General features: G+C 42.5%; 2 protein-coding genes across 8 annotated transcripts; both read right to left on the minus strand.

Annotated features, from left to right (window-relative positions):
- Nucleotides 1–2239: 2239 nt before the first annotated feature.
- Nucleotides 2240–11036, minus strand: LOC119331010 (ABC transporter C family member 10-like). 6 transcript variants are annotated; one of them, XM_037604169.1, is made up of 13 exons: nucleotides 10680–11031; nucleotides 9302–9368; nucleotides 7830–9217; nucleotides 7309–7629; nucleotides 7147–7233; nucleotides 6648–7052; nucleotides 6179–6343; nucleotides 5722–6016; nucleotides 4534–4748; nucleotides 4132–4437; nucleotides 3572–3635; nucleotides 3084–3323; nucleotides 2240–2932 (listed from the first exon to the last, which is right to left on the minus strand). In XM_037604169.1, the coding sequence occupies exons 1-13, from the start codon at nucleotides 10689–10691 to the stop codon at nucleotides 2823–2825; spliced, it is 3675 nt and encodes a 1224-aa protein (XP_037460066.1). In that variant the 5' UTR covers nucleotides 10692–11031; the 3' UTR covers nucleotides 2240–2822. The 6 variants fall into 6 exon arrangements, 4 of the variants coding, with proteins under 4 accessions (XP_037460066.1, XP_037460065.1, XP_037460067.1 ...); XM_037604168.1 differs by having other exon boundaries at nucleotides 6450–7052; nucleotides 10680–11030; XR_005160352.1 differs by lacking the exon at nucleotides 2240–2932 and adding an exon at nucleotides 3771–3904 and having other exon boundaries at nucleotides 3264–3323; nucleotides 6450–7052; nucleotides 10680–11035.
- A 1644-nt stretch (nucleotides 11037–12680) lies between these two features.
- Nucleotides 12681–21562, minus strand: LOC119331009 (ABC transporter C family member 10-like). 2 transcript variants are annotated; one of them, XM_037604167.1, is made up of 13 exons: nucleotides 21287–21562; nucleotides 20560–20647; nucleotides 18330–20368; nucleotides 17236–17556; nucleotides 17074–17160; nucleotides 16365–16952; nucleotides 16093–16257; nucleotides 15641–15935; nucleotides 14860–15074; nucleotides 14465–14770; nucleotides 14141–14204; nucleotides 13578–13817; nucleotides 12681–13380 (listed from the first exon to the last, which is right to left on the minus strand). In XM_037604167.1, the coding sequence occupies exons 2-13, from the start codon at nucleotides 20573–20575 to the stop codon at nucleotides 13271–13273; spliced, it is 4446 nt and encodes a 1481-aa protein (XP_037460064.1). In that variant the 5' UTR covers nucleotides 20576–20647; nucleotides 21287–21562; the 3' UTR covers nucleotides 12681–13270. The 2 variants fall into 2 exon arrangements, with proteins under 2 accessions (XP_037460064.1, XP_037460063.1); XM_037604166.1 differs by having other exon boundaries at nucleotides 21254–21562.
- Between the last annotated feature and the right edge of the window lie 2487 nt (nucleotides 21563–24049).

Below are 24049 nucleotides of genomic sequence, written 5' to 3' on the forward strand. Positions count from 1 at the left end.
TAACATATTTTCAGAACTTCTATTATTTGACCTTTTCCATACACATGGTGCATCTTATGTATATATCAACATATTTTTCTAATACACATTTAACATTTTTGAAATACAAGATTAAGATATTTGTAATACATGGTCAACATTTTTCTATACGCATTTAATATTTTTTCAAATGCTTTATGGCCATTTCTCAATTACAAGATTGACATTTTCTTATTATGAGGTCAACATTTCTTCTATTCGCATTTAAAAAAATTCAAGTGCTTGATTTACATTTTTTAGTATACATGAGAAACATTTTCTCTATACACATTTACCATTTTCCAAATGCTTGGTTAACATTTTTTAAAATGTTTATATAAAGTGTTTTCTGTAATATATCTATAATGTTTGGAAGGATAAGTAAAACTAAAATAAAGCAAAAAAACGAAAATGAGAAAATGAAAAACAAATGAGGTTGCGGCCTCCAGAGCTCCTGGGCTGGCCCATCTTGCGCTCCACCTTCACGTGAGGCTTCCCTACGTCTCGCTCTAACCATAACGCAGTTCTTTTCAGCCAGTCCTACCGGTTTTCGAAAACTTCTTAAAGGTAGAGGTTCCACCGGTTTTTTCTAGAATTATTTTCCTTCGTTTTTCTTCTTCTTATTTGTTCTTTTCTTTTTGTTTTTCATTTTCTCCCTTTTTGTGGATTTCTTTTCTAATTCATGATTTTTCCCCAAATTTATGAACTTTTATTTCAAATTTGTGAATTTTTAGCCCGTGAATTGTTTTTCAGATTCATGAACTTTTTTTGACTGCATTCAATTTTAGGTCTGAATTTTTTTCAACTTCGTGAACTTTGTTTTCAAACTTCATGGTATTTTTTAAAGTTCCACAAAGTTTTCTCAAATCTCGTGAACTTTTTCAAATTTCCTGACCTTTACATTTGAAATATTTCCAAATTTGTTAACTTTTTCTATTTCATTTAGTTTTTTCGAATTTGTGAAGTTTTTTCAAATATTGTGATCTTATTTAAAAACAAACTTTTTCCCAATTTTCATGAACTTTTTTAAAATTTTGATTTTTTAATTATTCAAACTTCTTTGTTCAACTTTTTTAGAACTTAATGGTTGGTGATCAACCCATCAATAGGGGGCGGTCAAAGGTTGAGTCAAATCCGTGAATTTTTTTCTTTGTAGAATTTATGATTTTTTATATGTTTACATCTTACGAAACAAGATCCTGTTTTTTCTTTTAGCGAACAGTAATGGGACGGCCTGCAAGCACACACGTGAGCGCCAGGTTGCGCAAGTAGTGCTTAAGGCACTAAAGAGAGGCTCTCTGCGTTAGCACCATATTGCGCTCATCTCGTCTTCTCGAACTCATGAAAAATCGAACACGGCAGCCGACGGGATCCGCGCCACCTTTCCCCGCTGGCATGGCCGGAGAGAATTAGGAATGTTTGGCATCGAGGATGGAACGTGAAGGATTCTAGGATGGCCATGTCAGGCGCATGCCGGTGATGCGCTAATTGGCCTTTTCACTATTTATTTTAGGATGGCCATGTCTGGGTTCAAGTCTTACACTCGATATTGGTGCTTGCATTATTCCTGGATTTATTTTAGGCTTCCGGCGATGTGCATTCAATGGGAGGAGAATTTTCAGTCGACTACGAGACGTTTGTGGTGACTTCGTAAAATCTCAAGATGTTATGCCGGCTCAGTCACTTGGAGGTGCTCAACTGCTCATAAGGTAGGGTGTGCATGTGTGCGTTCATAGAGAGTGAATGTATGCTCGTGTATGTCAGTGACTTCAATTGTACCATGTTAAAAAAAAAGACTGGTATGAACAACAGTCAGTGAATTGGCTTACTCCTACATTTTTCAGAATCCAGCGAAGCAAAGAAGCCCAAAGGTGCAGGTACCCATTTAAAAAGTTAAAAAATATCCAATTTTGTTAATCAATAGTCATTCTTGGATTAGAAGATTTTTCTTCATAGTGAAAAAGTAGAATGAGAAAGCTAATGAACCTTAAATCCACCCTCGGAATTTACAAAGTCGACGGATTTTCCTTTTGCTACGCTCTGCACGTGCAACCTCGGGGATTTTGCTAGTTCAATGTGGAAACAGAGCCTTTATGTCCAACAAAAAAAATTAGACACGATGCAACCGATCCACTGATTCAGCCACGTCATTCAAAACCATGAACATGTGCAGAAACAACCCAATCCATGTGCAGAAACAACGCATTGGATCCTATCTATACAATGGCATCCTTTCCTCCCAAGTTTCTTTCTCAAACAGATCACAGTGCTCTGTCTCCAGTGTACAAACAAAAGCAAATACTCCGGATATGCATCGCAATATAAATAGGCAAGGTGCTTTCCGTTGGAGAAATACATCGACAACTGAAACCAATCAGATATATTTACATTGCATAGCCTGAAACCTCATGTATAAAGTCGACGCATTCAGCACAAGCTTGCTAAGCTGCTGTAAATGATGAGGAAGTGAATGCACTATCTAGTCGACAAAGGACTTGACCAAACACGTATCTGAAACTCATATCGCAGGCAGAGGTTGCAGATTTGAAGTCCCTCCAATTTAGCGTTCTATATTTTATTACTGGAGCAAGGAGAAATCTTCAGGGATTTACTCTGTTCAGCTTCACCAGTCCAGCGTATTGCACATAATTTCTGGTAGCAATAAATATCAAACGAAATTTTCAGGAAACTGACCAATACTCATTGACCAGAGATCAATTCAGGGATTATTGTATATCTTCAGGCATAACACTTTTTCCTAAGAGCTGATTTATCAAGTGAGCAATCAAAATCTGCAGTCTCTTCTAAATATTTCCGTTCGATGTGTGTGACCGGTACTCCTCGACCAGCTTGCGAAAGAGAGATCCTTCAGTTTCCATGAGCTTTGTAGGTTTGTCATACTCCACTGCTTTCCCTGGAAGTGTTCATATATAACTCATTAGTATGGGAAAGATCCAGAATACATTTCGCTTCAACTACATTCCGTATTAATTTCGCGTCAATAAGACGATGAGTTCTATAAACAGGTCACTATATGTTATAAATTGTTGGTAAGAGAAACATACCGTCGCTCATTGCAAGTATCATATCACAGTCCATAACTGTTGGTATACGGTGTGCAACTGTAATAACGGTGCAATATTTGAATTCTGTCCGGATCGTCTTCTGAAGGACAGCATCAGTTGCATTGTCTATAGAGGCTGTCGCTTCATCAAGAACTAAGATGCAGCATCTTCTCAAAAGTGCGCGTCCCAGACAGAAGAGCTGCCTTTGGCCCATGCTCCAGTTTGACCCGTCTTCCACAACTATTATAGCCAGATCTTGATCAATACTATGAATGAGATAGTTCCAAGCATCATGCTAGCAATAGGATATAGCTTGTCTAGGACTACTAACTTTTTCACATATTTATTGTCAGGTGTATTTTCGTACCTATTTTGAATTTCTGAAATCACTAGTTAGAGCAAAGTGCTGTTTACGAATTTACTCCCTCTGTAATAATTAACAAATGAACTACAGAAACAACAAAATTTGATGAAGTGAAGTTTCCTACCATGTGAATCCAATCCCTGTTCCTTCTCCCGGACAGCTTCAAAAAGTTGACATTTGTCAAGAACCTGCAGCATAATAATTAACAAACAGAGTAACCACTTTAGTGATTCCTTTTGAAATCTGTCATAAACTCAGAAAGGGGAGCACTAAGCATTAAGAGGTGCGAGATAGCTTCAAGATGTGTGGCTCTACACTCCTACCAGGCCATCACCCTTGTTTGAGTACTGCTCAACTAAAATTTGGGTGCCCAGTTCTTCAATCAGTGAAAAATTGTCTAGTTCCTCCTAGGAAATCCAGTTTTTCTATGAGAAAGGCTGCTTGTCATTTCAGATTCCTGTAATTCAATTTATCCGCCCAATTTTTGTTAATGTCCTGAACTTTCTGAAACTGTTAGGTATATATTAAAGTAAATGATCTGAATTGCGACAGTGCTAAAAGAGGACTGCCTCATGATTAAACATTACATCAGGTTCTTTTGTTGTGATACCTTGTCATCATAATATTATCTGATCACTGGGCAAGATGACAAAAAGCAACATCGTTAGCTGTGTAGAACCTTACCTCCCATATTTGTTCATCTGAGAACTGCCCAAGAGGATCTAGATTGTATCTTATTGTACCTTGAAAAAGTGTTGGATCTTGTGGAATGATACCCAAACGCGAACGCAGGTCATGCAAGCCTATCGTACTGATGTCCACAGAGTCTATAATTACTTTCCCTTCGGTAGGTTCAACAAGACGAAACAATGCACCAATTAACGTTGTCTTGCCACTTCCTGTTCGACCAACTATACCAATCTTATCTCCACCTTCAAACTTGCAAGTGATTCCGTGTAGTACAAGTGGAAGATCTATCCTATACCTGATCTGTCAAATGAAAATCAATTGCATACATTTGTAAGAAGTGTTAATAGGATTTTTTTGCCTTGTAAGATGTACGTGTAAATATTTATATCTGATTACCTTCAAATCCCTAATATCCACATTACCATTTTGGGGCCAATCTTGTAATGGTCGATTTTCTTCAACAACTTCTGCTGCTTCACTTTGTATGTCCATGTACTGGTTCACCCGCTCGACCGATATTATTTGATTCCCGAGGTTGCATTGGAATTGAATAGAGGCAACAAACATTATATTTAGGGAAAGACCATAGGACAATGCCATTCCCACAAAACCTTTGAAGGCACGAAAGCGAGGAATTAGTTCTACTATTTTTAATGTTAATGCAATTGGAATTAATTCTACTATGATAGTATCAAATACTTTATTTAGTTAATTTCGACACATGAGCATTAGGACTAAAACTGCATCTTCATAAAAGATACAATCCTATACATAAAATCGTCAGAACAAGTGTAGCTTGAGAACATACGGTGTTTTATACTCACCTTATTCAGACTGGCAGAATGCAGCAAATATATTTTTCTTGTAACGATAAACATTATTACCTTAGTTCATAAATACAAGGCGTTATAAAAAGCATTCAATCAAAGATTTATAACTTTGACTACTAGTATTATATAAGTAAAAAGTATTTGGACCGGTAGGTCAAAATACTATCATTAAATTTTTCATCGATAATATTTTCATACTCCCTCCGTCTAGGTGTGTAAGTCATCTTACGAAAACCAAATATTCCCAAAACAGTAAGGCGCGGTGCATTAACTTTTACCTCGTTTCTTGTTTCTTGACATATCAACCAATAAGAGATGATGAGTGTGTATGCTTTTAATGACTTGAGACTTCCAAACACGACATGCAGTGGTTAGTTCATTGCATGCAATGCTATTAATTAGCAAATAAACATTAAGGTCTCTCGTTTTCCCCTCCTCCTTGGTCACGGTGCACAACCTAAGATGACTTACTCACCTAGACGGAGGAAGTACTATAATTCTCTTCTAATTTTCTACAAACATATACATATAAAAAGTACTGTTCAAATAAATTTGTGAGACATCCATGTCCTGTGTGAAACATCATCTATTTACGAGTGGAGTCAATGAAAAGGTAGCAATATTTACATGTCAATGCATCTAACATCTAACACCTTTTACAAATCAGATGCAAGCAACAATGCCCATAGAATGAGCTGGCTACTCCACTTTGTCCAAATATTTCAATCACCATGGTGTTCATATAATTGCTTACCAGGGCTAAGGGTTCCTTGAGGAAGAAGGGCCATGACGAAGGCCGAAAAAGAAAGAACTGCGGCGGTCATTATCTCCAGTCGTTGAATCAACCATTCAGTTGCTGCAAAATTATAGAAATATGGACTGGCATTCTTGTCAACAAGATCCAAATTCTTAGCAAAGAAACGATCTTCTTCCTCAAAGGCCCTTATTGTTATAGCCCCTGAAATCGATTCACCTAAGTGATTTGCTAGAGCAGACATGGTAGTACCATTGATCCGCATCAATTCCTTGGCCGACGCTAGATAGTACCTCTGCATGAGCAAACATAACAGGTTTCGGTTAATGAGAACACCAAACTGTAGGCTCATTCACTCTCGGACGAAAATAGCAGCACAGAACATCAATTGGTGATTGAAATCGAATAATCCTACACATCAGCCTTAGCCACACAAAAACAAAGTCATACCAACTACCTGCAACCAAATTGCCAAAACTATCATTGGCACGGATACGGACAGAACTTGCCATGTAATAACAACCAATACCCCTAGATTGCCATATGCGATCAAGCTGCCACCAAGGCTAAGCGCAAAGGCAAATGGAATAGCAAGGTCAACAATACACAAATCTGAAGAGACCTGCAGTAGAAGAAAAAAGGAACGAGTTAATCTATCGTAAGAAAAATCTCTGGGTGTAACACATAACTGAAATTTATTGTATTTTTGATTCATTTAGAATTCCTACCCGGCTAAGAACCCTTCCTAGAGGAGTAGAATCAAAAAAGGACATTGGTGCTCGGAACAATGAATTGAGCAATTGGGAAAATAAGGATCTTGATGCATGCATCCCGAGAACCACGACTAGCAAAGATCTTGATAGCAAGAAGAACATTGTGCAAACTCCGATAATAATGTACACGGAAATTAATTTCAGCGCACTAACATGAGGATTTTGGACATTAGCAGCCATCCACCAATTCTGTAATATTTGCCCAGCTACAAAAAATGTGTGGGAAATCATAGACAAAGAGAAATACAGGAGGCCTTTGTTCTGGCACAGGTAAAGCATATAAGGCTTAACTCCTGCATCCCCTGTTTCTCTTTCCTCTTTCTTGATCAGTTGATCTGCCGGTGATGGTTTCACAGATTCTGTATATCCACTTCCATGAATACCATATGTCTCCTTTATTGATACTACTTCCTTAGATCTTTGAGTGGGTTTGCTGTTATTAAGATCCGAAACACCAATAGTATCATTATCGGCACTTACAAGGTCTTTAAATTCTTTACAATCTGCCAATAGATCTTGGTAAGGTGCAGACCGAATAACCTCTCCATGTGACATAAACTGCCAAGAATCATCAGTAGTTTTAGATGACATTAACAATTAAATAAAGTTAATTACAGAGAAATAGCTATATCTTCAAAGTGGACAGAGGTACCAAAATGGAGTCAAATACAGGTAGAAAATCCACTTGGTGCGTCACCAAAAGAACAGTCTTCTCTGATAGAGCACTCATGACATATTCCTGTTAGAAAGAGCTTCGTAAAACAGTTCATGGTCAAATAGAAATAGAATCTGCATCTGCTGATATCATCCTTACATTGAAAAGACTTGTGGATGTATGGGCATCAACAGCACTGAAAGGGTCATCAAGAAGATAAATTTCTGCATTTTGGTATAGTGCACGAGCAAGCTGGACCCGCTGCTTCTGACCACCACTAAGATTTACCCCTCTCTCCCCAATTTGAGTACAATCTCCATATGGCAACATCTCAAGGTCCTTGACCAACGAGCACCTCGTGAGTGTGTTGTGGTATCTTTCCTCATCCATCGACGATCCAAAGAGAATATTGTCTCGCACAGTTCCTGATTGGATCCATGCATTCTGAGAAACATATGCCATTTTCCCGCAGACTTGGATCTGGAAATTTTATGCAAAGATCATGAATTTGATATAAGGCTGTCAAAAAATGAATTGATTAACATACTTCATGTTAGCAAATATAGTCAAGCATAATTTTCATAAATTCCGAACCGAACATGATGCTTGTCAACAGGATATGTTTCTGTCCGAACATGGCATCTATTTCATTAACATATGAAGTTAGTAAAAAATCATACCATGCCTTCAGTTTTGGGGACCTCTCCGAGTACAGCAGCCAAAAGTGTCGACTTTCCTGATCCTACCTCTCCACAAATTGCAATCTTTTCTCCACCTTTGACTATCAGATTTATATTCTTTAGAGTATGTTTTGATGAGCTGTCATCCCATGAGAAGCTACACGAATTCATCGCTATAGGGTAATCAATGCCAACATAATATTTCTTCCTAACTTGCCCGTTTAGCTCAGGTGCATCAAGAAACTTTGATATCCGAGTGAACGCAACCTTAGATTGTATCACGGCTGCAATAACTTCTGGTACTAACCTTATTGGCTCTTGCACAAGATGTAGAGTTGCCACAAAGGTGAAGACATTGCTAGCATCAAGAGGGATTTTCAAAAGATAGCATGTCAGAAAGGTCGCTGCCGAAACCAGAACAGGTGAAGACCAGAACATGAAAATGTTGTATGCCCTCCTAAGCTGGAATGCTGACAACCACTTGTACTCAACCTTTCTCAACCCCTCAATGACCTTCTTGAAGTGAGATTCCCATGCATAAAGTTTCAAGACCTTCATATGAACTAATGACTCAGACATGGCCTTCAATCTCACATCTTGTGCTTCCATAAGTTTGCTCTTAGATTTGTGTTGCAGCCTGGCCAATGGAACGTTGGACAGTACGGTCATAACGATAACAACCAAAGATGAAATCATTGCAGCACCAACCACATCGTATAGAATTGCCAGAGAAATGCAAATCTGAACACTTGTTGTCCATGTTTGATGGAACCAGTATGGGGATTCCCCAATCCGATACGCATCGACGATCACATAGTTCATAATATTTCCAGAAGAGTGCTTCATTTTTGCTGCATTTGATAGCTTCTGTTGTTTCTTATAAATAGCCGCTGACAGGAGTGACCTCACCTGCAGTCCTAATCTCCTAGTGCGGAAATACCACTGTCTCTGTGACAACGATTCACAGCATTTGCAGACGAACAGTAATGCAGCAAGCACATAACCTTCATGTTTAAAGGTCCCTTTCCCAAGTGATACATTGATGAATGCCTTCAGAATTATCGGGCCAGCAGACACAGTGAGAACCTTGAGCAAAGCAAAGAAACCTGAGACCAAGATGGCACACGTGTGACAGGAAACAATAGTCCAGAAGAATGATGGTGTGGCTGGAGATGGCGACAGGTTCTTGCCATTCAGCTTCTCCATGAACATCGAATACTGGTTGCATGCTCGATCTGTGGAGCCTAGAAGTGGCATGTCTTTGTCCTCAAGGGGTTTCTTGTAGCCCATCTTCATTAGAGGATTCAACCACCAAAATGACATCTTGCTGAAAAACCCTGCTTTAGCAAAGGGACTCACCTGACTCTCAGAGTCAGCTAGCTCATCGCCTGAAAAAACCTGCTTTATTAGAAAACGCAGCAGTAGCGATGTAGCTTGCTATGTAAGTTGAGGAAGTTGAGGAGAGAATTTACTTGTGAGGGAACCCATCTGTGAGTGCAATTTGTGTTGCTCCCAGGTGGATAAGCTCCAGTTGCAACCCTGCACCAATCATGAACAGGGGACTATTTAGGACTTAAGACAGAAGAGATACTCTTTCTTTATGAAGGAGCAGGCAAAGAACAGATACTCTTTCTTTATGAAGGAGCAGACAAAGAACAGATCCTACAAATACTGCTACTGGAGCAACCTCAGAGTCCAAATCCCATGAAATTATTTAGAGGGACACACAGAAATTTGAACCCTCGCTCAGAACACAAAGATCACATTGCCACATAAAAAAATAAAGGAATCCCAAAGCTGAAGAAGAAAACTGGACGGTTTTGTTTGGCTACAAGAAACTACAAAAACTATTTTGTTTGGTGCCACAAATGAAGCAATGATGCCAGTGTTGACCTCTCTAGGCTGGTGAGTATGCAGCGTCCTCCTCCTCGCCCCAAACTATGCCGCGGGGCTCGACGCCGCAAGCTCTTTTATTGCTACTATGAGGACGACAATGACAACGTGCGGACGTGCTATGTGCGTGCGCGCAAGTTTTGTAATCTCCTGCGATATGCTGAGATTGCAGCTTGAGAATCAAATCTTCTGCAACCCATTCCGGTGGTATTAATAGATGCAAACGGAATCACCTCACATGCCACATTATCTACTTCTGTTCAACTGCATAGAAACGGAATCACCCCATTCCACAATAATGTTACTCTTTCTTAAATGAAGGAGCAGACAAAGATCACACAGAGTGGCCGGCACTGCAGAGTGGAACAGATACCCAAATCCCACAAGGAACAGATACTCTTTCTTAATGTAGGAACGGATACTACAAATACCGGTACTGGGGCAACCTGAGTCCAAATCCCATGAAATTATCTAGACGGTCATACGGAAATTCGAACACTCGCTCGGAACACAAATATCGCATTGCCACATAAAAATCAAGGAAACCCAAGTCAGGATGTGTTTGGGCGTTTGGCTACAAGAAACTACAAGAACTGGTTTGCTCGGCTAGGAAACTATGAAGCAATGATGCCAGTGTCCAGCGCCGCAAGCTCTTTTATAAGTAACTACAATAGTGTATTCCAAGGCCCCCTCATCATGGAAAGCAGTTACTTGCTACTTTGAGCCACCCTGCTGATATGATGTGCGTGTGTACAAGTTTTCTAACATATCCTGTGGTATGCTGAGATCTAAGCTTGAGGGTCAAATCTTCTGCAAACGATCAATATAAATATACACCACGGGCAGTGGCCTCCATATGAATATACTACTAGTACTATGCAAACAGAATCACCTCACATGCCACATTTTTCTACTGTACTTATTACTGTGTGTCCCACTGCATAGAAACGGAATCACCTCGTTCCACATTGATGTGGGTCAAAACTGGGCCAGCTAAAGCAGCATCCATCGGCGGCGCTGGTGCGGACGAGCTTGGCGTCGAGGGGGGCGACGTCGGCGGTGAAGAAGCCGGGGCCAGGCCTTGAGTGCCTGGGCTCGGGTGAGGCCGCAGGTCGGTTCGGACGAGGTAGTCGTCGACGGAGGCGGTACGGTGGTGGTGGGAGAAGAGAGGAGGCGGGCCATGATGCAGCTTCGGAGGGCGGAGATGAGAGGTGGGTCGGAGCAGCCGCCGCCGCCGGCGGCGGCGGCGGCGGCGGCGAGGGAGGGAATGGGGAAAAGCCGATGGTGGTGGCGTGAAGATGAACTCTGTGGTCTGGCCGGTCTGGTTCAGCCAAGTGTGTGGCTCCCACTCGTCAGCCTGATGCTGCTAGTTTTTTTAGAAGAGTCCCAGGAAGAGCTCGCCCACAAACGGCAGCAGTCCTGGGCAAACCTGCCCGACTGGGGCCGCAAAGCGAGGCCCACGTGCCAGCACGGTATGACCCGTTTATTATTTTATTATTTTATTACCCCTTAAAAATTATTTTGTTTTGTTTTTTACTCTTTTTAAAAAATATTACCTTTTAATATAATTTTTCTGATTTATTTTTTACATATAGACCCAAAACAGCCAAAAAAACAAATTAGCCCAAAAACATGGGGGGCATCAGGGATAAATGTGTCTGAGGGCCGACTCATTTATTAAGTGTGTCGTGCCTGGGCTAGGAGGTGCAGCCCGCTTGCCATCCATTGATATCCTCGCAGCCCGCTTGCCATACTGGTGAACGGTCTAATGTCGAGCCTGATGTGAAAGAAGTGGTTCTACAATATGTTCATTTCTCTGATGTTTCTGGGGAACAACCCCTCCTTTAGGTAAGACGTGTGCTTTTGTTAAAGTAATCTTGGAGCATATTGCCATAATAGAGGAGTAGGAGTTAAAATAGGTTTATTTATGGTAAATGAATTTTTTAATTTGGGCATTCATCTTATTCTCAGTCCACCCAAGATTGACTACATGATGAGGACAACAAAGAGATCTATGTTGAAGGTACGCACAACCGCCGGGCTGGCAGAGGTCGAAAGTTTGATCTTCTAGTGAAAAGGGGATGGATCAATCCCAAACAAGAAGACCGGTGGAATAGCTAGGGGGGTGTACAGGGTGGTCCATGGACCATCCTAAAAATTTTCCTATACCCTATATATTAAAGCAAAAGTATTGTTTTAAATATATATACTTAAATCCAAATGGAAAGCTCTATTGTTGGACCACCCTAGCTTCTTGGGCTGGCTATGGGTCTGCCGGCGTCATCCACATGGCAAGGGCCTATTCATACGTTTTCTAAATCCAGAAACCAAAGAAGCGTTAAACTTGCAAGTACCCATTTGTTATTTGTTAGTATTGCATATCAGCCCCTCGGACGTTGCCACCTTTGAGGTTCTGCTAGTTAGTATTCTATATATGTGATGAATATCAAGTGATACCATTGCTAGTTAGTATTCTACATACGTGAAAAATATGGTGATACCATTCGTTAAATGCTCTCATGATACCAACTTTGAATAAACAAATTTAAATGTTTCAAAAATTCTGATTTTCTATGTTCGCAAGGTATGTCTCTATGGCCCCTAAAAAATCAGATCCAAATTTGAAATACACATTAAAAAACAAAAAAAGGTCAAATCTAGCATGAATAGTGGCACAAAAAGGCAAAAGCAAAATCAACACTGTTCACATCAGGATTGACTTTTTTCTCAATGCGCATGCATTTTGTATTTGGACCTGAAATTTTTACAGGTTATAGACACATTCCTTGTGAACATCCATTTTTTCCCAGAATTTTTGTAAACATTGAAAATTGTTTTTTCTTGAAATAGGGGCATGGGAGCACGTGGCAGTTGGTATCACTGGATATTCCCCCTCTACATGCGTTCAAAGCGGAAACAGAGCATTTACGTCCAACAAAAATATTTAGACATGGTGCATCCAGCCAGAGTGATTCATTCCGTGAACATATGCACCAACAACCCAATCCATGTGAGCAAATACAAACACTTTGTATATACATTGCAATACGACAAATGCAAGCTGCTTTCCACTGGAGAAATACGTCGACAATGGGAACCAATCGCATCTATTGACATTGCATAGTCTGAAATCTCATTTATAAAGTCAATGCACTAAGCATAAACTTACCAAGCTACTGTAAATGACGCGGAACTGAAGGCTCGACCATAACACTGTCAGCAAACACACATGCTGAAATCGCATCGTATGCGGAAGTTTGCTCTGTTCAGCCTTCTACTATATCTTCAGGGGTTTACTCTGTTCGGCTTCACCAATACTGAAGGGCAGAGGCAGCCCACCGTGTATTGCACAGAATTTCTGGTAAAAGAATTTCCAGACAATAACAGACAGATAGTACTGTCTTTCTTCATTCCAAACAGATGAATTCCTCTGAGGTAGCATAGATTACTGTGTATCTTCAGTCGTGGCGCTATTTTTGTAGAAGCTGATTTATCTTTTATTTCTTTGAAAGCTGCAGCAAGTAAGCAATCAAAATTGACAGTCTCTTCTAAATATTTCCGTTCGATGTGTATGACCAGTACTCATTGACCAGTTTGTGGAAGAGAGATCCTTCAGTTTCCATGAGCTTTGTAGGTTTGTCATACTCCACTACTCTCCCTGGAAGTGTTCATGTATAGCTCATTAGTATGGGAAAGATCACAATACATTTGGTTTCAAGTATAATTTTCTCGCAAAAAAAAAAGGTTTCAAGTATAATTCAAATATTCCATATTGGTTGGTTCAGGTCAATAAGACAACCAGTCTTATAAGAAGATCACTATATTCCTTATAAGTTGCCGGTAAGAGAAACATACCGTCGCTCATTGCAAGTACCATATCGCAGTCCATAACTGTCGGTATACGGTGTGCAACTGTAATAACGGTGCAATATTTGAATTCTGTCCGGATCGTTTTCTGAAGGACAGCATCTGTTGCATTGTCAATAGAGGCTGTCGCTTCATCCAGAACTAAGATGCGGCATCTTCTCAAAAGTGCACGTCCCAGACAAAAGAGCTGCCTTTGACCCATACTCCAGTTTGACCCGTCTTCCACAACTATTAAGATAAGATCTTGATCAGTATCATGAATGAGATAGTTCCAAACATCATGCTAGCAAAAAGATGAGAGCCATTAAGAATCCGATTCGTGGTTGGAGATAAGTCTATTGGTGGGTTCGAAGTACTTGGGACCACACCCTCCTCTATTGCTGAAGAATACGCCTAGGACTAATAACAGTTTGACATATTTAGTGGCACATGTATTGTCACAGCTATTTCAATTTCTGAGATGATTAGAGCAGAGTTTCTGTTTGCCCAAGTTATTAGTATCAAAAATGAACTCCAGAAAAGAAACTATAGATAGAAGTGAAGTTTCCTACCATGTGAATCCAATCCTTGTTCCTTCTCCTGGACAGCTTCAAGAAGTTGACATTTGTCAAGAACCTGCAGCATAATAACAAATAGAGTAACCACTTTAGCTAGTGATTCCCTCTGAAATGTACATATGCCAGAAACTGAGAGACGGGGGCTCTAAGCCTAAGCTCAGTTTCAAGTGGTGTGGCTTTACACTCCTACCAGGCCATCACCCATGTTTGAGTTCTCCCCAACTAAAATTTGGGTGCCTATTTCTTCAGTCAGTGAAAAGTTGTCTAATCATTAGGTAAGACAAGAAAAGGCAACATTTATATCTGTGTACATCTTACCTCCCATATTTGTTGATCTGAGAATTGCCCAAGAGGATCTAGATTGTATCTTACTGTACCCTGAAAAAGTGTTGGATCTTGCGGAATGATGCCCAAACGCGAACGCAGGTCATGTAAGCCTATTGTACTGATGTCCACAGAGTCTATAATTATTTTCCCTTCGGCGGGTTCAACAAGACGAAACAATGCACCAATTAATGTTGTCTTGCCACTTCCCGTTCGACCAACTATACCAATCTTATTTCCAGCTTCAAACCTGCAAGTGATTCCATGTAGTACAAGGGGAGCATCTTTCCTATACCTTATCTGTCAGATGAAAATCAATCGCATAAATTTGTTAGAAGTGTTAATAGGATTTTACCGTGTAAGGTGGACATGTAAATATATCTGATTACCTTCAAATCTCTAAGCTCCACATTACCATCCTGGGGCCAATCTGGTGATGGTCGATTTTCCTCAACGACTTCTGCTGCTTCACTTTGTATGTCCATGTACTGGTTCACCCGTTCCACTGAGATTATTTGATTTGCCAGGTTGCATTGGTTTTGAATAGAGAAAACAAATGACATATTTAGGGAAAGACCATAGGACAATGCCATTCCCACAAAACCTGTCCAAGTACGAAAAAGGAATTAATTCTACTGTTTGTAATGTGATATTCATAAACTGTATATAATATCAGATAGTTTATTTAGTTGCTCCGGCACATAAGCATTAGGACTAAAACATTATTTCCATAGAAGATACAAACCTATCCATAGAATCATCAGAACAAGTGGTAGCTTGAGAATGTTAATGTGTTTTATATTCACCATATTCTGCCAGGTAAAGTGCAGCAAATATAATTTTCATGCAATAATAACATTAATATCTTAATTCTCTAATCAGGACATCCTAGAAAGGATTTAGTCAAACATTTATAACTTTGATTACTATATTATAAAAAAATCTGGACTAGCAAGGTCAAAATACTAACATCAGATTTTTCATCGATATTATTTTCGCAATATAACTCTCTTCTAGTTTCTACAGATATGTCATTGGAGACCCATGTCCTCTCTAAAACGTTATCTGTTTACAACTGGATGGAGTATCAAGTATGTTCTACTAACAAAAGGTGACTACTAAACTTTGTCCAGGTATTTGAAGTAACGTGACGTTCATATAATTGCTTACCAGGACTAAAAGTTCCTTGAGGAAGAAGGGCCATGACAAAGGCAGAAAAAGAAAGAACTGCGGCGCTCATTATCTCCAGACGTTGAATCAACCATTCAGTTGATGCAAAATTATAGAAATATGGGCTGGCATTCTTGTCAACAAGGTCCAAATTTTTAGCAAAGAAACGATCTTCTTCCTCAAAGGCCCTTATGGTTATAGCCCCTGCAATCGATTCACCTAAGTGATTCGCTAGAGCAGACTTGGTGGTACCATTGATCCGCATCAATTCCTTGGCCGAGGCTAGGTAGTACCTCTGCATGACCAACCATGATAGTTTTCAGTTAATGAGACACCCTAGACTACTGACAGGACAAAAACAGCAGCAGAGAACATCAATTGGATTGCTGAATGAAATCAAATAATCATAGACATGATGCTTAGCAATAAAGAAACAAAGTCATACCAATTACCTGCAGCCTAATTGCCAAAACTATCATTGGCACAGATACAAACAGAACTTGCCATGTAACAACAGCCAGTACCCCTAGATTGCTATATGCGTTTAAGCTGGCACCAAGGCTAAATACGAAGGCGAATGGAACATCAAGGTCAACGATACTCAAATCTGAAGAGACCTGCATTAGAAGAAAAAGGGAGCGAGTTAATCTATCATGAGAACATTCTCTGGGTATAAAACGTAACTGAAACTTGTTGTATTTGCCATTGGTTTAAGAATTTTTACCCGGCTAAGAACCCTTCCAAGAGGAGTAGAATCAAAAAAGGACATCGGTGCACGGAATAATGAATTGAGTAGCTGGGAAAATAAGGATCGTGATGTCTGGATCCCAAGAACAACGACTGCCAAAGATCTTGATAACAAGAAGAACACTGTGCAAACTCCGATAATAATGTACACAGAAATTAACTTCAGCGTACTAACATGAGGATTTTGGACATTAGCAGCCATCCATGAATTCTGTGATATTTGCCCAGCTACGAAAATTATGTGAGAAATAATACAAAAAGAGAAATACAGGAGGCCTTTGTTCTGGCACAGGTAAAGCATATAAGGCTTAACACCTGCATCCCCTGTTTCTCTTTCCTCTTTCTTGATCAGCTGATCTGCCGGTGATGGCTTCACAGATTCTGTATGAATACCATCTGTCTCCTTTACTGATACTTCCTTAGATCTTCGAGTGGGTATATTGTTATTAACATTGGAAACACCAATAGTGTCTTTATGGGCATTTACAAGGTCTTTAAATTCTTCACAATCTGCCAATAAATCTTGATAAGGTGCAGACCGAATAACCTCTCCATCTGACATTAACTGCCAAAAATCATCATTAGTTTTAGATGACATCAACATATAAAAAAAGCTAATTACAGATCAATATAAGTCAGAGACAAATATCATCATATGGTGAATTTTCCGAAGTGAAGAGAGGTACCAAAATGGAGTCAAATACGGGTAGAAAATCCACTTGGTGCGTCACCAAGAGAACAGTCTTGTCCGATAGCGCGCTCATGACATATTCCTGTTACAAAGAGCTTCGTAAAACAGTTCATGGTCAAATAGTAATACGATCTGCATATGCTGATATGATCCTTACATTGAAGAGACTTGTGGCTGTATGAGCATCAACAGCACTGAAAGGATCATCAAGGAGATAGATATCTGCATTTTGGTATAGTGCACGAGCAAGCTGGACGCGCTGCTTCTGACCACCACTAAGGTTTACTCCTCTCTCCCCAATTTGAGTACAATCTCCATATGGCAACATTTCTAGGTCCTTGACCAACGAGCACCTCACGAGTGTGTTGTGATACCTTTCCCTGTCCATCGGCGATCCAAAGAGAATATTGTCTTGCACGGTTCCTGTTTGGATCCATGCATTCTGAGAAATATATGCTATTTTCCCACAGACTTGGATCTGAAATGTTTATGCAAAGTTTAAGAGTTTGATATTAATCTGTATGAAAAAATAACATCATGTTTCCAAATATTGTCCTTTTTAAGGAAGTGCAAAAGCTTTGCATCTCATTGTATTGAAAAGGCATGAACAATGTTATTTACATGCCCAAGCAAGGCAGGAACAGAACAAGAAACAGAGCAAGGAAAGGAAAAGGGGCGAAAAAGGTGTTGCGCAGTCCAGCAACAGTTCATGACGGCCAGCTAGAAGAAGAATTTCACCTTCCTGGGCGCTCAGGACTTCCATGTGAACTTCCAGGAGCTGCAGCTCACAGAGCCATGGAAGGTCGCCTTGTAGCATGACCGCGCAGAGTAAACTGCGTACTCTGTCCAGCGCCAACTTTCATAACGACTTTGCAAACTGAACATGATGCTGTTGTCAGCAGGCTATGTTTCTTTTAAACATGTCTAAATGTCTACATTCTGAATATGCCAACTATCTTCGTTAACCCTAAGAGATTAGCTCTTAAGTTGTCAAGAAATTAATTGCCACAATTATGATACATTCTATATAGTACACAGATGTATTATGATTAATTGTACATTTTGGGATATTTTTAGTGTATATTTTGAGATTATTTTTTAGTTGCAAAAACTAGAAACTACGACGACCCAAGAGTTTAAACAGATCATGCAATAAAAATAAAATTCTTAGTAATGCAGAGCAATTAACTTCTGTAGCAATGCATGAATGCTAGCTAGTTTCATTAAAAGATGAAGTTAGTAAAAACATACCGTGCCTTCAGTCTTGGGGACCTCTCCGAGTACAGCAGCCAAAAGCGTGGACTTTCCTGATCCTACCTCTCCACAAATGGCAACTTTTTCTCCAACTTTGACTGCCAGATTTATATTCTTCAGAGTTGGTTTTAATGGATTCTCGTCCCATGAGAAACTGCACGAATTCATCGCTATAGGGTAATCAATGCCAAAATAGTATTTCTTTCTAGCTTGCCCGTTTAGCTCAGGAGCATCAAGGAACTTCGATATCCGAGTGAACGCGACCTTAGCTTGGATCACGACGCCAATAACATCTGGTATTTGCCTGATTGGGTCTTGCACGAGACGTAGAGTTGCCACGAAGGTGAAGACATTGCTAGCATCAAGAGGAATTTTCAGAAGATAGCATGTTAGAAAGGTCGCTGCCGAAACCAGAACAGGTGATGACCAGAACAGGAAACTGTTGTATGCCCTCCTAAGCTGGAATGCTGTCAACCACTTGTACTCAACCTCTCTCAACCCCTCAATGACCTTCTTGAAGTGAGCTTCCCATGCATAAAGTTTCAAGACCTTCATATGAACTAGTGACTCGGTCATGGCCTTCAATCTCACATCTTGTGCTTCCATAAGCTTACTCTGGTATTTGTGTTGCAGTTTGGCCAATGGCGCATTGCAAAGCACTGTGATGATGATTACAACTAATGATGAAAGCATTGCAGAGCCGACCGCATTGTATAGAATTGCCAGAGCAATGCAAAGTTGAACACTTGTTGTCCATGTTTGATGGAACCAGTACGGGAATTCCCCAATCCGGTAGGCATCGACAGTCACATAGTTCATGATTTCTCCAGAAGAGTGCTTCATTTTTGCTGCATTTGATAGCTTCTGCTGTTTCTTATAAATAGCTGCCGACAGGAATGACCTCACCTGCAATCCTAATCTCCGAGTGCGAAAATACCACTGTCTCTGTGACAACGATTCACAGAATTTGCAGACGAACATTACCGCAGCAAGCACAAAGCCTTCATATTTAAAGGACCCTTTCCCAAGCGATACATTGATGAATGCCTTGAGAAGCATTGGGCCAGTAGATAAGGTGAGAACCTTGAGCAAAGCACAGAAACCCGAGACCAAGATGGCACGCTTGTGACAAGAAACAATGGTCCAGAAGAATGATGGTGTGGCGTGCGATGGCGACTGCTTTTCGCGGTTCAGCTTCTCCATGAACATCAAGTACTGGTTCTGTGCTCGATCTGTGGCGCCTAAAAGCGGCATGTCATTGTCCTCAAGTGGCTTCTCATAGCCCATCTTCATCAGAGGATTCAACCACCAAAACGACATCCGGCTGAAAAAACCAGCTTTAGCAAAGGGGGTTACCTGACTGTCAGAATCAGCTACCTCACTGTCTGCCTCCGTGTTCAGGGGCTTGTATAAACCATTGCCACTTCCTCCGTGACCCTCTTCATGATGGCTGTGCCGAATGCCGTAAATAAGCATGAGAACTGCACCTGGTAGGGACAAAATATCTAAACAGGACTTCACAGTCAGCGCCTTCTCTGCAACAATATCAACGGCCGAAGAAGAACAGATGAATGCCGCATAGACGGTCAGCAAGACCGGCCAAAATCGAACAAATGCAGCCCCAAGAAACCGAGGCCTGATGCTGAAAGCGAAGCTGGCGAGGATCAAATTCAACCCCTGACATACTGTCACAAGCCACCAGTGTGGAAGATAAGCAGAATCATCCTGACTGAAGCCACTCCCCAGCATCCACAGTCCAAGCCCAAGATAAACCAAACCCAGGGTGCCACTGAACACCACAGCAGACGAGTGCAGCGGTGAGCTGAGCGTGACGAGCTGCCGCGCCGACGCTCTGCTCTTTGGAATTTTCACAAACAGCTGGAGCGCGAGCGCGAACAGGAGCAGCGCGACGATGCCGGTCGCCGCTAGATGATTCATGCAGGTGGAGGCGTCGAATATCTCCTTGAACGTACATGAGGCCACATCTTGGTGGGAGCATATTGGGCTCCCACACAAGCTCATCACCCAAGAAGAACCTGGAGCACAGTTACAGAGCACCCGAGTGAGACGAGATTTCAGTTTTGGCAACCGCCGAATCTGCAAAATTACTTAGCCGTGTACTAGAGTGCTAGTTGTTGATGGTCAACAAGGTAGCAACAATTATTCAGGTATATGTGCAGTCTGAAAAACAGAATTTTAAAATGGGGAAGTTGGGGAGGCGAATTACCTGTGAAGGAACCCATCTGCGCGATGGATCTCTACTGATGTACTGCTGCACTTCCTTGTGGATCAGATGAGCTCTGGTGTTTGCAGCCCTGCAGCGACCAAGACATGGTCAGAGGAAGACAGCAGTGAGGACAAAGAGCAGATACTGTTTTTAATGGAGATACGGACAAGGAACAAAATCCCCTGAAGAACTAGTATTGTGCTGGAGCGAGATCAGAGAGTTCAGATTCCACGAAAAAACAATCCAGGTGTTTCCTGGCTCTCACGGCACAAAGATCACAGCGGCAGCAGCGATCATGGAGCGCCTCACCGTTCGCAATCAATCAAGAAGAAGAAGAAGAAGAAGAAGAAGAAGAGTGGGTGCAGCTCTGACTTGGAGAAAAAGAAAATCGACAGGAGCCGCAAATCGCGGGCCTGCGATGAATCCGCGGGGAACCCGGGCGGAAATCTTGGGCAATGCCCGACCGCCGGGCGCAGAAGAGAAGGCGGCGATCGTCCAAGAAACAGGGGAGAAGACCGAACCCCCTGCCGCCGCATTGACCCCCGACCCCTGCCAGTCTCAGAGCCAAGAACAGAGCAGAGCAGGAACCCACCCCGGACACCCGTTCCAAGAAGACGAATCAAATACAGTACTGTAATAAAAAGGAAATCCCCCTTTCCCCTGGATCAAGCACGATTCCCGAGAACGAGCAGACCTTTCTAGTCCAAGCGATGGTGCCAGTGTTGACCTCGGTAGCCGCCGCCGCTGGGGGTGGAGAGCTCGAGACCGCCGTCGCCCCTCTTCTTCGGCGCGAGCTTATCAGTGTGTTGACGAACGGGAGCCGACCAACGGCCCTTCCGTCCGTCCAAATAGTTGCTGCAGAGCTCGTCGCCGCGAGCGAGTTTATTTACGGGGGCGGCACGAGGTGTGCGCTGCGGGCGCGCACGTGACGGGGCCGGTGAGCTTTTCGAGCCGACGACGTGCCCCGCATCGCTTCCCTTCTCTCCTCTCCTCTCCTCGTGTCTGTCGTCACCGCGGCAGGGGTGGATGGATGGCCCGAAATAACTGCGATCGAGCGAGCGGGCGTCGGTCGTGGTCACGACGACGTGTCGTCGCACGGCCGGGATAGAAGACGATCGGTCTTGCGACGCCTGGCTATCGTCTGCGGGGTGTCCGGCCACCGTACGTACGTACGCCTGGAGCGAGCGGGCCAAGCGCGACGTGAAAGTATTCTGACTCTTTGAACGAACTTTGTCACAAAATAAACTCGACATAAAAATATTTCATGATCTGACTTTTTAACAATGTCATAGCCCGCGGCGTTTCTACTAAAAAAAACGCCGAGGTATCTAGTTTCCGATCAAAGAAGAAACGTCGAGGTAGCTAGTGTTGCGGACCAGGTAAAAAACGCCGAAGGCGCTGACGTTTTTGGCCATCATAAAAACGCAAAAGAACCATGGCGTTGCTGCCTTTTTTCATGTGCATGTGCAACATGGATGAACAACCTAATTAATAAGGCTAATTAATTATGACCAAAGAGGACAGCAACGTCATGGTCATTGGCGTTTCCATAATGAGCTGCAACGCCAGCGCCTTCGGCGTTTCTTACTTGGTCCGCAATGCTAACTACCTCAACGTTTCTTCTTTGGTCAGACACACTAGCTACTTTGGCGTTTCTATGTTGCATAAAAACGCCGCGGGCTATGACGTTGCTAAAATGATCAAATCATAAAATACTTTTACGTCAAGTTCATTTTGTGACAAAGTTCGATCAAATGATCAGAATAGTGATTTCGTCCTCCATCGACTGTCCAGTGTCGAGTGCCCTGTATAGTTCTTCACCGGTAATTAAAAAAGTTAGGCGTCAATCACGTCCAAACTACCGTACTCCACCCGTCCATATTAATTTTCGCAAGTTGTCCAAAATCAGCGGCAATTAATATGAATCGGGTGTAAGAGCAACTTTAATGGGCGAACGTCCGCGGCCGTCCGTTTGGGTCGACGCGGACAAAAAAACCGGCCTAACGCGCCGACCCAAACGGACGCGCGTCCGCTTTCGTCCGCCTGCCGACTCATTTCTGGCCCATTTTTTAGGCTGATTTGCGTCGGCGCGAACACAAGACGGACACGCGCGCTTGCCCTCTTTTCTCACCGGGCCCGCTGGTCGGTGGAACTTTGGATTCACACACTCGCCCCGCCTGCTACGTCGCCGATGCCGTCGGCAATTTTTTCAGATTAAAATGAATACATAGATAGTTCTAGTATACAGAGATAAAAGAAAAAGACCACTACTCGTCGCTTTCTGACTCCGACTCGGTAATGTCCTCCTCCGACGTTTGAAGGTAGGCGTCAGCAAGCTGCTCGTCTTCAAAGTCCCAACCCGACGTTTCTTGTAGCTTCAGTTTCAATTGAGCTGCCTGCTTCCGCGAACGATTGTCCTCCCGATAGGCGGCTCGCTCCCTCCTCCTCGCGTCCCTCTTCGATCTCAATTGCTTATTGAACTGGCGCTCGTCGATGATAGTTCCGGAGAAGGCGCCGGAGCGGCGCTCGCGGACTCCGCGAAAATTCGAAGCGCGTAGGCGGCGGATCGACATGGTGGCGCAGAGGCGGCGAGAGTGGGCGGCCGACAGATTATGGAGGGAGCGCCTTCTTTTATAGCGAGCGCCGGCCGCGGCGCTCACACGAACCTTTCCCGCGCGCTGGAGCGCCAAAACCAGCGCGCACGACCCTTTCCCGCGTGCTGGAGCGTCAAAATCAGGGCGACGGCACGATGTTAAACGCGCGCGGTCATGAAAATGGGTCGGCCCGTTGGGCGCACTGCCGACCCAAAACTAAAAAAGGGTGAACGGCGGGCGGGCGACCGACCCGAGCGGACAAAAACGATGTCCATTTGGGTCGGCCCGTTGGAGTTGCTTTAAGGGAGTAACCCATTTTATACTGATTCAGGGAAAATGCATGTGGGCACAGCCCTTTTTTTTCTTTCGAATGTTGGTAGTTGATCTACCAAATTCAATTTATCAGAGGGAAAAAAATAAGTTCAGGCGGACAAGAGAAGACACAAGTGGACAAGCACCCTGAAAGAAAAACTAGGTGGAAACCAAGAAGAATACCACCGGAGCTACGCATCAGTCAATCACACCTGTAACAGCATCTACGGCCGGATTTTGGCAAATCCGGCCCTCTATACGTCCGTGTGTAGCCCTCATATGTTGTGTCGCACATTCACGTACCACAAACGTCGATCCTTAAATCCATGCAATCCATGCGCGTGAATCATACGATATAGATTGTCCGAATTCAACCGTTCGAAACAAAAGCAAAGCAAATCACAGTTCAACAAATCGGACATATCAAAATGAAATCAATATCCGAGCGTGGCGGGTGGCTCGCTTGTCGGATCACTGGCCGGACCCGGCCATCCATGCCGCCTGCTCCGAACCCAGGCGGGCTGCGTCCTGCTCTGCCGGCAACAACGCCTCCTACATGATCATGGTTTGCAAGCATTCATCAT

Source organism: Triticum dicoccoides, chromosome 7A (assembly GCF_002162155.2).
Source record: "Triticum dicoccoides isolate Atlit2015 ecotype Zavitan chromosome 7A, WEW_v2.0, whole genome shotgun sequence".
In the NCBI taxonomy this organism is placed as follows: domain Eukaryota; kingdom Viridiplantae; phylum Streptophyta; class Magnoliopsida; order Poales; family Poaceae; genus Triticum; species Triticum dicoccoides.